Below are 15,954 nucleotides of genomic sequence, written 5' to 3' on the forward strand. Positions count from 1 at the left end.
TTTTCCTAAATTATTGAGTTCCTTTGTATTGTTCACACTTAAAAGTTTAGCTAGCTTAAAAACACTTGGTTTTTTGTAATAAAAATTTCTTTCGTAATTCAGCGTAAAAAGGACATATGAGTATAAAGTGGAACTCATCTTCTAAATCTTTTTTATTACAATGATTGCAAAATCTTTCATTTCTTGGCACCTTGTTGTGTCGACCACTTATAGTTTGTATGTATGTGTACACAGGTATGAGTTCAGTACTTAAATCATTCATGTCGTAAATATTGCAATAATTTATAAGCGAGTTTTTGTGGGTCATTATTTGGTTTAAAAATTTTTTTTTATTGTAACAACAAAATAAATGACAACGAAGGCAGCAGGAAAGCCCTTGTGATATATAAGTCTTCTCCGTATAGTGAGTAATAAATTTACACGGTATATACAAGTATTGTACTCGTGCATATACTAGTACATATGTATACTTAGATAAGTTCAGCATTCAATACACGTAAAATCTCTCTCTCTCTCTCTCTCTCTCTCTCTCTCTCTCTCTCTCTCTCTCTCTCTCTCTCTCTGATAAATATTCAAAGGGCTACACGCTTACTTAGATTGTATCAGTGACAGTTTTTGTATTAACTTTATCAGGGCTTTATTGTGTTTTGTGATTTTTATTATTAACCAAACATCTTGTAAGAAACGCTTGATTGCAATCAATGTACGAATGGTTGATCAAAAGGTTGTGGTTCATAATGTATCGCGCCTCGCTGTTTATTGAACAAAAATTTTTTTCCCTTCAAATTGTTTAGAAAAGCAGTTGGAAAAAAGAACAGAAAATCTACGCCGATAGTGTAAATTTGACAATTTTAGCCGAGGTGATTAATGGTTATTATATCTTTTAAAAAAAAAAGACACCCGGGGAATGAAGTAGTTTTATTACCAGAAATTGTCCTTGGGCGTTTATAACATTATAACTTTTTTCCAGTGATTAAAATTCATTCACTTGCTTTACATGTACATCTCATGTAATTACATGTACAATGTACATGTACCTGATTACATGTACGTGTTCATCATGTATTTATTTGCTGAACTATATTTTATATGCCATGAGAGATGATATCCTTTCATGTGTTAATTTATGGTTAATGGGAACTTTTAATGTAATTTGCTTAGAAAAGTAAAAACAAGAGCACGGCGCAAACTTTTTCTTCATAAATTATATGAGCCCACTTTAATTTTGGACATTCAAATGATTCATTTTTCAAAACTCGGCATTGCAATAAAGGATTAAACATTATCAGTTAACGTGTTTCTATGCTCTTTTAGCTACATGTACAATCTAAATCACACGCCCTAGTGAAAATTAAGTATACGCAAATTAATTGTACATGATTCATGCCTGCATAAAACCTCTTTGTTTGGTCATTCTTTTCTGTCTGTAAACCTTCCAACTTTTTTTCCACGGTATTTCACAAGCATTAGATGTTTACTTTGCAAGTTTTCAATCGATTCCCTTCATCTACAGCTCTAATTATAATCACTTTATTTTCAACGCAGCTGGTTCTTTTTTCCATTTCATGCATATTTTCCTATTGCATCTCCACTGATTGCTGAATGCAATCAAAATAAAAAAGAAAAACAAAGAACATTTTATTTAGTTTCATGGTTTTATTTCAACAAACTTCTGTTGTGAACACCTTTAAAAAATTAAAATGGCCCAGTAAGGGTATAAAATTGATGGTACAATTAAACTTAATGAGTAGGTTGAAAGACATTTCAATGACCCAGCATTTCATAAAAATGAAAAAAGATAAGGCAGTAGATCATTTTGACTAGAAAAAGAAAGTTGGCACATTATTGCGTATAATTATATGAAGATTAACAAATAAAGGGGGGGGGGGTTGAAAGTTGAGGAAATGATAAATATGATAAAGATGTAGAAACAAATGAAATGGTAAAAAATATGGAGTAGTTAATCAAATGTACATGACAGTGTTTATCTGAAAAATTATGATAAAAAACCTAATATTAGTGAGGGGGCCGATTTTTACAGTCTTAATCCTGTGAATTTAAAGTAGAAAAAACTATACATAAACATTACAAAAGAGTTGTTGAGGAAAATTAAAAGTTATGAGGAATATGTAGCACTGAAAAGGAGTAAAATTATGGAAAACTTTGTCACATACTTGTTTTTATATATTCTTTTGAAAAATTAATTACAAACATTATTTAGTCAAAAAATTGAGATTTATAGATTTCTAACATTTTTTCTTTTATCTTGAAATTTCAAAACAGAAGAGGGTTAAAAATGAAAATGACAAATAACTTTTAAAATTTTCTTTCTGAAATTTTGCTAATTCAAAAATTAATGAAATAAGAGGCAAATTGCAAAAAAAGGTGAAGTCCTAGTCTTATTTTGAGCATTCAAGATGGAAAAATAAAAGATTAATAAATTTTAAAAAAAATGAGATGATAAACAAATTAAAGATTAAAATAAAAAGCTAAATACGAGAAGAAATTTTGAATCCATTAACCTGTATCCCTTGACCTAATCCTGACTTCACCCTCCCCCTCCCCAACCTTTCCCTTTCATCTCATTTCAAGGAAGTCCCAGGGCAGGGGCCGTCATCCCCCATCCACCTCCCCTCATGCCAATACAAGCATAGAAGCAGAATAAAAAAGACGGAAGAGGAAAAGAAAGCAAAAGGGAGGTAAACAGGAGAGAAGAGAGCAAAGGAGAGGAAAACAGGAGAGGAAACAGAAGGGGAGGAAACAGGAGAGAGCAAAGAAGAGGATACAGGAGAGGAGAGCAAAGGGGAGGAAAACGGGAGAGGAGAGCAAAGGAGAGGACACAGGAGAGGAAAGGACACAGGAGAGGAGAGCAAATACGAGGAAACAGAAGAGGAGGGCAAAGGAAAGGATACAGGAGAGGAAACAGGAGAGGAGAGCAGAAGGGAGAAAAACAGGAGAGGAAAGCAAAAGAGAGGAAACAGAAGAGGAGAGCAAAGGTGAGGAAAACAGGAGAGGAGAGCAAATAAGAGGAAACAGGAAAGAAGAGCAAAGGAGAGGACACAAGAGAGGAGAGCAAAGGAGATGACACAGGAGAGGAAAGGAAAGGAGATGACACAGGAGAGGAGAGCAAAGAAGAGGACACAGGAGAGGAGAGCAAAGGAGATGACACAGGAGAGGAGAGCAAATAAGAGGAAACAGGAGAGGAGAGCAAAGAAGAGGACACAGGAGAGGAGGGCAAAGGAGAGGAAAACAGGAGAGGAGAGCAAAGAAGAGGACACAGAAGAGAAGAGCAAAGGAGAGGACACAGGAGAGGAGAGCAAAGAAGAGGAAACAGAAGAGGAGGGCAAAGAAGAGGACACAGGAGAGGAAACAGGATAGGAGAGCAGAAGGGAGATAAACAGGAGATGAAAGCAAAGGACAGGAAACAGAAGAGGAGAGCAAAGGTGAGGAAAACAGTAGAAGAGAGCAAAGAAGAGGATACAGGAGAGGGAGGAGAACAAAGAAGAGGTTACAGGGATGAGAGCAAAAAAGAGGAAACAGGAGAGGAGAGCAAAGAGGAAACAGGAGAGGAAACAGAAGAGAGGACAAACGAGAGGAGAGCAAAGGAGAGGAAAACAGGAGAGGAGAGCAAAGAAGAGGACACAGAAGAGAAGAGCAAAGGAGAGGATACAGGAGAGGAGAGCAAAGAAGAGAAAACAGAAGTGGAGAGCAAAAGAGAAGACACAGGAGAGGAGAGCAAAGAAGAGGAAACAGAAGCGGAGAGCAAAGGAGAGGACACAGGAGAGGAGAGCAAAGGAGATGACACAGGAGAGGAGAGCAAAGAAGAGGACACAGGAGAGGAGAGCAAAGAAGAGGACACAGGAGAGGAGGGCAAAGAAGAGGACACAGGAGAGGAGAGCAAAGGAGAGGACACTGGAGAGGAGAGCAAAGAAGAGGACACATGAGAGGAAAGCAAAGGAGAGGACACTGGAGAGGAGAGCTAAGAAGAGGATACAGGAGAGGAGAGCAAAGGTGAGGAAAACAGGAGAGGGAAGCAAAGAAGAGGAAACAGGAGAGAAGAGCAAAGGAGAGGACACAGGAGAGGAGAGCAAAAAAGAGGAAACAGAAGAGGAGAGCAAAAAAGAGGAAACAGGAGAAGAGAGCAGAAGGGAGAAAAACAGGAGAGGAAAGCAAAGAAGAGGACACAGGAGAGGAGAGCAAAGAAGAGGAAACAGAAGCAGAGAGCAAAGGAGAGGAAACAGAAGCGGAGAGCAAAGGAGAGGACACAGGAGAGGAGAGCAAAGAAGAGGACACAGGAGAGGAGGGCAAAGAAGAGGACACAGGAGAGGAGAGCAAAGGGAGAGCAAAGGAGAGGACACTGGAGAGGAGAGCTAAGAAGGGGATACAGGAGAGGAGAGCAAAGGTGAAGAAAACAGGAGAGGGGAGCAAAGAAGAGGAAGCAGGAGAAAAGAGCAAAGGAGACGACACAGGAGAGGAGAGCAAAGGGAGGACACAGGAGAGGAAAGCAAAAAAGAGACAACAGGAGAGAAGAGCAAAGAAGAGGACACAGGAGAGGAGAGCAAAGAAGAGGATACAGGAGAGGATAGCAAAGAAGGGGATACAGGAGAGGAGAGCAAAGGGGAGGAAACAGAAGAGGTGAGCAGAAGGGGGAAAACAGGAGATGAAAGCAAAGGAGAGGAAACAGAAGAGGAGAGCATAGGGGATGAAAACAGGAGAGGGGAGCAAAGGAGAGGATACAGGAGAGGAGAGCAAAGAAGAGGAAACAGAAGAGGAGAGTAAAGGAGAGGACACAGGAGAGGAGAGCAAAGGGGTGGAAAACAGGAGAGGAAAGCAAAGGGTATTAAAATAGGAGAAGGGAGCTAAAGCGGAAGAAAAACATGATAGGAGTGTGCAGGAAATGAAAACAGTGGAGGGAAAATGAAATTAAAACGGAAGGAGAGCGTAAAGAGAATGAAGGACAAAGATTTATTTAGAGGAAAATGTAAAAAGGGAAATAGGTTAAAGAGAATGAATTTAGAAAATGTTTTATAGGAAGAGTTTAGAGGGAAGTTTTAAAAAATGGGAGAAGGCTGGCTATGCTTGTATTGGAATGAGGGGAGGTGGGTGAGGGAAGAATGCTCATGCCTTGGAATTTCTTTGACCTGAGATGGAAGGGTGGGTATGGAGGAAAAGGGAAAAGGTGGGATAGGGGCAAAGGATGCAGGTAAAGAGCTGTTTAACATAAGCTTTTTATCTTTATCAGCCGAAATGTGTAAACTTAAAATCTTAAATATACTACAGGAGAGATTGAGACGAATGCAAAATAAAAACTGATGGAATAAGGATACACAGAAAAAATTAATTTTACATGAAGAAAAAAATTAACTTACAATTTAGGAATAAATTTGTGACAAAGCTTGTGATGTTATAAATCTAAAAAAAGAAACTATGTTTGGGGGAAAAAGTAAAAGAGACAAGTACAAAATATAGTTTGGGTAAATGAAATAGAAATGGGAGAGAATGCATGTACAAATGATAAACTACTTCAAAAAGGGGAGAATGATGACTGAGCATTAAGCACTATTTTTCAATGAACATTTTAAAAAACATTATAAATAAATTAGCAGATTAAAGATAAAAAAAAAATAATTAAAAATTCAACAATAGTACTATCTGTTTAACAACTATTAAAAAAATTCTTTTGCAATCTGTTTAACAACTGTAAAAATTTCTAAAGGAACAATTGCACTCTCTGTTTAACAACTGTAAAAATCTGTTTAACAACTGTAAAAATACTATTAACAAAAACATATACATTTAACAAGGATATAAACTGTCTAAATCATGGTTTTAATGCTGATGAAAACCTGGCATGCTGCTTAAATATAATAATTGATGAAAACTGGCACATGTTAGAATGAAAACCATAAATACTTATATCAAAAGTAGAAAGGGCTATCGACTTAAAAGACCTAAAAAAATCACAATTCAAAACCAGCCATGAAAATTCAAATTAATTACAAAATATTGGCTGTCAATTTGATAAAATTTTTTAGAAAACATTCCGAAAAAGGTAAATATGTCTAAAAAAGACTTCAAAATATTAAAACTCTATAAAGAAAGCCCTTGAATATCGTATTGATCAATTCATGATATACATTCAAAATATTAAAAAAAAGAAAGGGCAAATGTCTTAAAAAAATTAAATAATCACAATTCAAAACCAGCCATAAAAATTCACATTAATTACAAAAAAACTGGCTGTCAATTTAATTATGACTTTGGAAAACGTTCCGAAAAAGGTAAATATGTCTAAAAAAAGACTTCAAATCATTACAACTCAAAGAATAAAGCCCTTGGATATCAAATCAGTTACAAAACTGTGTCTTTTACTTAGCATTCAATCCCATCTTTTGTAGATTTTGGCTCTAGCACTGTCCACTTCTGGAAGGCTCTTGGGATGCACAGCAGCCATTTTTCCAGGTTTCCTGAAGGTCGGAGCCAGCTCCACAACATTCTTCTTATAGGCCGGCATCTTGTTGTTCTTGAAGTCTGGCAAGATGGCGGTTCCGGTCATCATGGATCGCAGCTTGGCATTGCTCTTGGCAGCTGTAGAGGTTTCCTTGGGAGTGATCTCCTTCTGAGCACAGATGATTGGAACAGGAACCTGTCTGGGTCTGCGCGGCAAGGTCATGTCAATTTCAGGGTGGAATGGCATTTCCACTTTGACCACAGATGCTGGGATCTTTCGGCAGACTCTGTTGCTCTTTTGAGGCTTAATGGGGGAAAGCTCCTCTTCCTTGGGCTCACTGGAAACTTCAGTTGGTTGAGCATGTGATTTGGCTTTTGGTTTCAGAATCTTTGGTTGCTGCCTGTGGCTTTCTTTGTTGGAGTCCTCTGGGACTGGTACAGCCTCCTTTGACTCAGACCTCCTCTTTGTTTTGGGCTTTGCATCAGCATCATCAGTTTTCAGTGCAGATTTGGGCTTCCTTTGACTTTTCCTCTCAGTTTTATCACACACTGAAATACCAAAGTCTGCTTTTGTAGCTTTTTTGGTTCTTGGCTTGACGTCATTCAGCAAAGAGAGATCAAGTTGTGGAACGCACTCTGGTCTCACAACTTTAGGTTGCTTTTTTCTGAATTCCCTCTCGGATTCATTCACAACGGATATGAAAAGTTCTTCCTTTGATCTTGGGATGTGTGAGAAATCATCATCATCATACTTAGGAAGCTGGAGGGATGGAACCACAGGGTTTCCTTGGGATCTCCCAGGTTTTGGCTGCATGTCACTTTTTCCTTTTGATTCTTCCATTGTCTCATGGTCAAGGTTTGCTTTCTTGCCTTTCAACTTCTTGCTATCATTGTTGAGCTGAGATTGAATCAAAGGTGGAACATGCGGGTTTGCTCTGGGTTTCAGAATTTTGGGCTGCACATGGTTCTTCCACTCATTGTACACTGGAACGGCCATATCTTGATGAGGTCTTCCAAGTATGGGATTTCTCTCATAATACTGACTCTGCTGAGAGATATTCATGGGTGGAAACATCTGCTTTGCTTTAGGCTTCTGATTCTTTGGTTGATCAAAATTTCTATTCTCATAGAAATCATGAATTGGAAAGATCATTTCTCGCATGGTGTGCTGGGCCTGAGGCTTGGTGTCAAATCCCAACTTTGACACATCAAGAATGTCTGGTTTGGGCTTCAGGACTTTGGTTCGGACCATGATAGCTACTCCAGACATGGCTCTCATGGATTGTATCTCAGCTTCCAGTGTGTTGACCTGATGACAGATCATAGCTTCTTGTTCAATAAGCCTCTGGTAGAGGAAGACATCCCAGTGAATCAGGGATTGGATGCGATCGTCAAAACATCCCTCAAACTGGCCGAGTTCCTGGTGCATTGTGATGAGTTTCAACGACTGCACGGTCATTCTGTTGAGCACCTCGAGGTGGTACTGCCTCAATGCCTGCACTTCTTGCTCACCATCCTCCAGCCTGAGGATTCGGCGCCTCACCCCGTTCTGGACTCGCTGCACCACTTTGTTAGTGTGCTTGGCTTCAAGCCTCAATCTCTCTACTTCCACATCTTGCCTCCTGTCGCAGAACCTCTCCAAAAATTTGATCACCCTGCAAATGTAAGCGAAAGTCCTATGTCATGATGAAAAAAATAAAATTTATTTAAGTAAACAAAACTAGTTAAGTTAGTAAGTCTATTAAGCAAAACAAATCGAAATCAGACTAAAGTAAAATAGAAGATTACAATGATTTACTTACTTATCCTCCTTCTCTTGAGCTTCTGCAGTCTGAATCTCAGCAGAGGGGTTTGTTACTGCAATGCAAAAAAATATAATGAGAATATTTTATACAATTATAATCATAAATAATAAACTCAAATGTTTCTTATCATGATAATTGTTGCTATTGTAATTTAAAATACAAGTATAAACATATAATAAATAGAAAAGCCTTACCGTCTTTTACCAGAATTTGGCCCTGAGAAGCAATTCCTGTGCCTTGAAGCTTCTCCTTGTGGCTTTGAGGATGATACCCACTGCTATGTGGCTTATCCTGGCTTGGAACAACATTTCCAGTGCTGTGGAGCTTATCCTGGCTTGGAGCAACATTTACAGTGCTGTGTGGCTTATCCTGGTTTAGAATAACATTTCCAGTGCTATGGAGCCTATCCTGGCTTGGAGCAACATTTACAGTGCTGTGTGGCTTATCCTGGTTTAGAATAACATTTCCAGTGCTTTGGAGCCTATCCTGGCTTTGAGCAATATTTCCAGTGCTGTGTGGCTTATCCTGGCTTACAGCAACATTTCCAGTGCTGTGTGGCTTATCCTGGCTTATAGCAACATTTCCAGTGCTGTGTGGCTTATCCTGGCCTACAGCAACAGTTCCAGTGCTGTGAGGCATATCCTGGCTTGGAGCAACATTAACAGTGCTGTGAGGCATATCCTGGCTCTGACTTGCATATCCTAAGATGCTAAGCTTGTTGAGGTCTCTACGTTTATAGGCCCAGCGACCATTGTCTTCTGCAGTTTCTCCAGGCTTGATGTAAGCTGCTGGGGTCTCATCAAAACTGAATTCTCCAATTTCAAGGACAGTTCTGGTTGTCTCCACGAGTTCAATGGTAGATACATCGCTGACACTATCTGAGTACAGAACTGGTGGCTTCTTCATTGGTCTCATGGCTTCTGGAGTGACTGGCAGGTCCATTTCTGGCTCTGCCGTGGCATCTGAAACAATCATAGGTGCAGCCTTTTCCCCTGGAATATCATCAAGTTTGTGCACAGATCTTCTCCTCCTGAGTGGACACATGTACTGTGAGACAAGTTTTTTAGGGGATTCGCATGAGCTGGCAAGATCTCTGGGTGTTCCAAAACTGAAACTGTTTGAAGTGGAAATCATGCTCACAATTTCAAAGCTGTCCTCGTCCTCAACATCTATGATTTGCATGGAGGGTTCATTCAAACTGTCAAAGAAACTGTCCATCTGGATCTCCTTGCCGTTTGGGCTGAGAATGAAGCTCTCTGATCCGGACTGGTATATCGGCACTAGATTGCTAGGTGAGTAGACTCTTTCACTGTTGCTGTTACTGCTAGGGACAGTGAAAACTCGCTCAATAGTGCGGGAGCAGGAGATGTCCAATCTAACAGGAACAAAGTTCTCAGGTGAGGCAAACACATTATCCATCAGCATTCTGACTGATGCAGGAGAGAGGCTTCTTTCACTGGGAGTACCACATCGTTCCTCCATGTTCATCATAGCTTGCAATGCCTTGTTTTTCTTCAGGAATCTATTGGCTGTGGGTTGGATGAACTCTGGAGACTGTCTATCATCTGTGCTGTTAGAGACTTCATCCATCAATTTCTGTTCTCTTAGTTTTGCCTCTGCCTCCATCAATTTGATTCTTTCAAATAGTCCCTTAGGTGGTTTGTACTCATCTTCTCTGCTAGCACCAATGGGACGCACACTTCCGCCTGGGGGTTGCCAATTTCTTCCTCTGGCTGGGGGTCTCTGGGGGGAGATCTTCGTCCCAGTCAGCCCCATTTGTGGGGGAGATCTTGCCAAGGGTAGGGTGGTATCCAGAATGGTGTGCATCGCCATGTTAGACGCTGGCTTCTTGCAGCTCTTCTGTGGCCTGCTGGCTGAGAGAGGGACTCTGGGAATGGCTTTAGGCACACAGGGCACTGCAGAGATTTGCACATTCTCAGGTGTGATCAACCTGTTGTGGATCTGTGCTCTACCAGTAGGAATGAACTGCTGCATTGGAGCTTTGGCCTTTGGCATGTGGTCTGCAGCGCTGGTTGTAGCAATGTCACTTGTTGCTATAAGTTAAAAAATAAAAGATAATTTCATCTATTTCTAAAAATATAACAACTAAAACAATTTTCTTACTCAATATTGATGTATTTTAAAAATTTTCAAAGCTGCTAAGAAAAATAAATTCTACTTACTGGCTGCAACTGCCTGTGCCTGACTAGTTGTTGCCTCTGTATGTTCTTCACTTGTGCCCTGCATGGGGGAGGGTGAATCATCTCCTTGAGGGCTGCTAACCACTGAGAGTGGGGTGGGGATGGCTATGCCGACACCTCTCTGTGGGGTGGGGGCATTCATGCACATCCTGGTGCCGACAGACACTTGTCTGATGTTTCTCACTGTTAATTTACAAACAGCAAATTACAGACCAATTTTATATCATTAAATTAAAAGGTCCTCAGTTAAACAATACAAGGCTGATAATGAGAAAAGCATTTGATCTTTATATCAAAGATAATATCAGGTTATAACAGAGTTGATATAGCTCATGCGCAGACCCCCCCCCCCTCCCCCTCCACCCGGAAAATGAAAATTAGTTATAGTAAAAATTCTCGAAAATATGCCTCGGACCCCCCCCCCCCCCCCCCCCACCGGCAAACACAATTATCGTTTTCTGGATCCGCGTATGCATAGCCGATATTAAATAAGAACAGAGTCTATCAAAATAGAAATGAAGATATTTCAATGATTTGGTCATTATGAAGGATATTTCTCTATAGTATATACAAAAGCATTGATTTTATTATAATATACCAGTATATCAAGTGAGAAATGTATTACAATGTATCACTGTATTGCTATATCTGCAACACATTGTATCAGAGAATACGAGATAAATGAGATAACGGGTACTTACATGAGTCGGTGGGAACCACTGAGCTCCCTTGAGACTGGTTTGAAGGAATCTCTAGGAGAGTGACCGAGCTTGAGTCGGTGGTGTCTGACTTAACGTCGCCTGACCCTGGAACGCGACAATGAACTTCTTACAATTCAACTCTACACTTACGTTGTCCTGCACATTAGCAGATTATTGAATAGATTTTGAAGACAAAAGTTTACACCTACCTGTTTTCTTGTAACAAGGAATATTGTCGTTTTCTTCCATTACTCTGTAAGCAAAATGGAAACACAGCTTTACTCTACAGTCACAAAACTATAGTGATTAAATCTAAACAACATGCAATTGTACAACGAACATCTAACCCTGCCAGTCCATGATTCTTTAGAACATCATATATGTACTGTAGGAAATGATAATTAATCAATAAGGAATGCCAGGGATTGTTTTGCATTATCATTAAAATCATATCCATTCCCTGACACAAACGCAAAATATTCAAGAGTTATTCAGAATGATTATTTCGATACTAAAAAAAAATTTTGAAAACTATGTATTAGCATATTAACATCCATTCTCGTTCATTTGAAAATTATTTATCAACCTTGAAACCCCCAAAAGATCTAAAAACCCACGACAAAACTACCGTTGTTCTATAATTGGCAGTGAGCCAAAACATGCACCAGTGTAATTTACGGTAAACCTTTTACATTATGGACAGAAAACAGGTAACAGTCAATGAATAAACCATAAATAATAAATAAATCGTCGAAAACAGCGACAATTTTCTTAAATTCCAAGAAAATTTTAGTGGTTTTAAAGAATGGCGCCATACCAACTTATCTCTCTGGATCAATTTTCTGTTGTGCCTAACAACGATACTAGCGCCACTGGTGGCGAGAGTTTAGAGCTGGGCGGAAATAGCAAAGAGTTATCTCCCATAACGAGTTAAAAATAGCATATAAAAAAATAAAATAATGCCAAGGCGTGATAGGCAAGGATAACAGATACATTCTCTTTGTGAAAATGAGGTTTTTAATCTGTGGCTAGAATTGCAAGACTAAATTTTCACGTTAACAAACGTACATGCATGTTGCTTAAAGTTAAAGCAATATTCAGAATTTCAAAGTACAAAATACTGTAAGCATAGCAAAAAGTAGGCATTAAAAGAGGTTTTCTTAAAATTCAAAATCGTGCTCTGTAAGAGAGCTAAATCATAATTTGAGACAATTCGTAAGTATTTTCCCCTTAAAATTAAACGCCCCTCTGGGCCTCATCAACATCCATCATATATTTTCATTATGGCATGGAACAGAGACTGGCAGTATCAATTTAAAGGGATGCTTATGAACAAATACGTAAGAGTCGACTATTTAAAACACCGATAGAATAATTACTTACTTCAATAATCAAAACTATTCACACTTTGAATTACAACTCAGCCATCGAAAACCACATAAAATGTGAGAATTCGAAGGATGGCGCCAACAGCTACTTCTCTGTTGCGAAAACTCTGTCGTACTTGACAACGGAAGTTACGCTACTAGCGTCGTCTAACGGATAAAATTAGAGCTGGGCGGAAGTTGCAGATATCTCCATGCGCGGATCTAATTTTTTTCAGGGAGGAGGTCGAATGACATTTAACTTTTTCAGGGGGGTCCGAGGATATTTTCGGAAATTTTAATATGTAAATTTAAGAAATTTGAATTCTTAAATTATCCCCCTAAAGTTCAGCGCATGAGCTCCCATTAAGTTATTTGTATTTTTTTTTCATATAGCGGATTGTACATCAAATATTCCCTTTATTTGAATACTAAAAATCTGAGATTAAATTTTTTTAATATGAATTGAGCCCGCTATACGCGGCGAACTCGGGGGGGGGGGGGGGGTGCAAAGTATCTCAAATGTCATGAATCATAATCTGTAATCTCTAAATATGCAAAAATAACTTGAATATATTCTATCAACGCATGATCAATTTCCTAAGGAAAGAAATATGCATAACAAAAGGTGTTTGGTTATGGTTATGTACATGTATAACCCACCTCCCCGGTTTCTATGGAGTCACAAGGGATTGTGCATTGGGGGATCCGGGGGGGGGGGGGTGTCTGGGAGTTGGACCACCTCCTCCCCTCATTTGGAACATATGTTGTTGTTGTTTTTAAATCTTAAGGAAGGAGTCTTTTCATTATCAAACATACTTCTTATAATAAGAAATGCATCAAATTTTGACACAGTCAAACGGATCATATTACTTAATGATTCTATCAGTTTAATTAAATTTGACCTTTTTGTTTTCGGATAAAGGTCAGGTCAAGGTCACTACCTTTTTCCTCAACGTAAAGAGTGATAAAAATAAGTGTAGCTCTTTATAGTTCTGTAGACATTTGTTTAAGATTTGAAGATTCAAATCTTCAATGAAATCATAGACCATGAGAGTGTCTATCAGCTTATACCGGTACTACTAAATTGGAATAAATATTTATACTAAAATTGATATTGCTTAGCCCGCATTTCCTCTAATTTTCTTAAATTTTGAAGAAATTTTGATTATTTTTTTATGCTTCCAATAATAAAATATTTCTAATTTTTATGTATAATGAAGACTTTATATAAAGATATAAATTGACAGAAAAGCTAATATATTGACCATTTCATAAGAGAGAAAAACTGATTTTAGTGATTTTTTCACAAAAATCAATGTATAGAATGGGCGCTTTAAAAAGCTTATAAAAATGTTATTTGATAGGCAAATCATATTTTAAAAACATATTCTAAAACCCAAGTATCATATTATTAGTTCACATTAGTAAAAAAAAATCCAACATTATTGTTATTGTTTTTAAAATGCTAAATCAGACTCATTATATATATATAATCTGCAGCCATTCTGAATTGCGCAACATGTGATATTTTCCTACGCCAATATTACGCCAAAAATATAGTCCTTGTTCCATTTTAAACATTGATTACATTTTTCTATGCCAAGTTGTATGATAGTAAAAAAGAAAGAAAAATATACTATTTTAATTTCCTTTCATCTTGATTTAATGAACAATTAATCAAATTTACGTTTGACAAGTCGAAAACCAGAAAAGACTCCTTCCTTAATCCAACTTTTATTTACTTGAAACAAAATCAAATTTCGCGATTCTTATCTAATGGCGATTTTTAATTCGTTTCTTATAAAAAAAATCATATCGATGGAAAAAAAACTTTACATGTACATAACCCGCTTCTGCAGGTTAGGCACATGTATCTGCAATGCAATGAAACCCCATGAAACACCAAAACAATTGTTTAAATCATCATAGTTTCCAAGAATATCAATCAGAAATTCCGGTACACGAATTTCATGGAAAGAGCTTACATGCACGTAAATCATAAAAATGTGTAACTTTTCAAAAACCTTCCTGAATCTGATCTTGCATCTCCAATAGTGCCGGGTGATGTAGCGTACCCATTTAAAAGGTCACACCAAGCTTGATTTTAAGGAGACTGTCGTCAATAACTTGTAGAATTGTATTACATGTGTACATGTATATGTACATGTACCATTTATTTAAGCAAATCAATTATCCCCACTTTTTGTCTTATCCGATCATTTAGACCATTGTGTAACAGGACAATCGCTAAAACATCAATTTGCAAAAAGAGTTTCAGAATCAAAACATCAAAGATATAAAAAAAAATGTAAAAATAATTCCATTAAATTTATTATAAAAACTTATTGTAATTAGTCTGAATATTTTATGTGACCTTTTCTTTTAGGCACAGACGCGCCTTCTCATATTGCTAGCAATTTGTTATAATAATGATTAAGTTGTGCCAAGTCTGGAAAAAATGTGTTGGTCTTCAGAAATATGGCGTTAATTTTGACATTCACAATCAATGTTTGGGAGCGGATTGGACCGAAAACCCTTGGCTAAAGTAAAGTTGGGCTATCGATAATATGCAAATCATCCTACCAAAACCAAACACCTAAATTTTACCCACAGAAAATCTTCAGAAAGACTTTGTTTTTTGTGAATAAAATGGTAACTAGCACTAAATTTTACACGTCTTCCGAATTCGTCACGATTTTCAATGATTCCCCCCCCCCCCCCGCCACCCGTCCCACACATTCCAAATCGCTGTGGACCCGCGCCTCTGTTGTGTAGAAAAAATGCTGTTGCACTGCAACAGTTCACATTGATTACATTAGCACATAAATATATGTAAAAGTTCAATCACTAGGCCTATTTTAGATAATATCTTTAACGAACCCTTTTTCTGATATACCAACGTGCAAATTACAGGGGCTTGCATAGAAAGAAAAACATCGTTAAAAATGTGGGTACCTCGGAAGGAAAATAACGAGTACCCCTTTTTTAACGATTTTATTTTCTACACAAGCCCCTGTGCATCTTCACAACTTCAAGGCCTTGTGACTACGGAACCCACTGTGGCACATATGTTTGTGTGGAGTTCCGTAATCATAAAGACTTGACGTTGTGAAAATGGGTCCTGTGGTGCATGTGATGAATGAAATCTAAATAACATAATTTTTCGCTGGATATTGCAGAATAAATGTGAAACATTGAAACTATATCATCAAATTCTAATATTAAAACTATACTCACGTGCTTTCGGCTGCTTTCCGCTTATAAATCCGCGAAAAACTGCAAACACAAAACTGACATTCGAAGAATGGCGCCAATCGCTACTTCGTTGTCACGGAATCTGAGTTTATCTTGACAGCGGAAGCTCTTTATATCGCGCCACCTTTTGTCAACTCACTGCCAGAGTTATCCGCCCATCAATGAACTCTCCTTT

General features: G+C 38.1%; 2 protein-coding genes across 2 annotated transcripts; one reads left to right on the forward strand and one right to left on the reverse strand.

Moving 5' to 3' along the window:
- The first annotated feature begins 1,700 nt into the window (after positions 1-1,700).
- LOC128163319 (trichohyalin-like) lies at positions 1,701-4,639 on the forward strand. Its single transcript, XM_052826886.1, has 5 exons — positions 1,701-1,708; positions 2,671-2,996; positions 3,192-3,391; positions 3,484-4,011; positions 4,106-4,639. Exons 1-5 carry the CDS (start codon positions 1,701-1,703, stop codon positions 4,637-4,639), a joined length of 1,596 nt encoding a protein of 531 aa, XP_052682846.1.
- A 1,661-nt stretch (positions 4,640-6,300) lies between these two features.
- On the reverse strand, positions 6,301-11,406 carry LOC128164359 (uncharacterized). Its single transcript, XM_052828157.1, has 6 exons — positions 11,367-11,406; positions 11,158-11,262; positions 10,439-10,639; positions 8,450-10,309; positions 8,253-8,307; positions 6,301-8,105 (listed from the first exon to the last, which is right to left on the reverse strand). Exons 1-6 carry the CDS (start codon positions 11,404-11,406, stop codon positions 6,380-6,382), a joined length of 3,987 nt encoding a protein of 1,328 aa, XP_052684117.1. The 3' UTR covers positions 6,301-6,379.
- Between the last annotated feature and the right edge of the window lie 4,548 nt (positions 11,407-15,954).

This window comes from Crassostrea angulata, chromosome 9, assembly GCF_025612915.1.
Source record: "Crassostrea angulata isolate pt1a10 chromosome 9, ASM2561291v2, whole genome shotgun sequence".
In the NCBI taxonomy this organism is placed as follows: domain Eukaryota; kingdom Metazoa; phylum Mollusca; class Bivalvia; order Ostreida; family Ostreidae; genus Magallana; species Magallana angulata.

Excerpts from the sequence above, each read along its gene's own strand:
- LOC128163319 (XM_052826886.1), top strand. Across the intron at positions 3,392-3,483 it reads AGGATAGGAGAGCAGAAGGG|GAGAGGGAGGAGAACAAAGA; the intron begins AGATAAACAGGA and ends AAGAGGATACAG. Across the intron at positions 4,012-4,105 it reads TACAGGAGAGGAGAGCAAAG|AAGAGGAGAGCAAAAAAGAG; the intron begins GTGAGGAAAACA and ends AAGAGGAAACAG.
- LOC128164359 (XM_052828157.1), bottom strand. The coding sequence starts at position 11,406 with ATGGAAGAAAACGACAATATTCCTTGTTACAAGAAAACAG. Across the intron at positions 11,263-11,366 it reads TCCTTGTTACAAGAAAACAG|GGTCAGGCGACGTTAAGTCA; the intron begins GTAGGTGTAAAC and ends GTCGCGTTCCAG. Across the intron at positions 8,308-8,449 it reads CCAAATTCTGGTAAAAGACG|TAACAAACCCCTCTGCTGAG; the intron begins GTAAGGCTTTTC and ends TTTGCATTGCAG.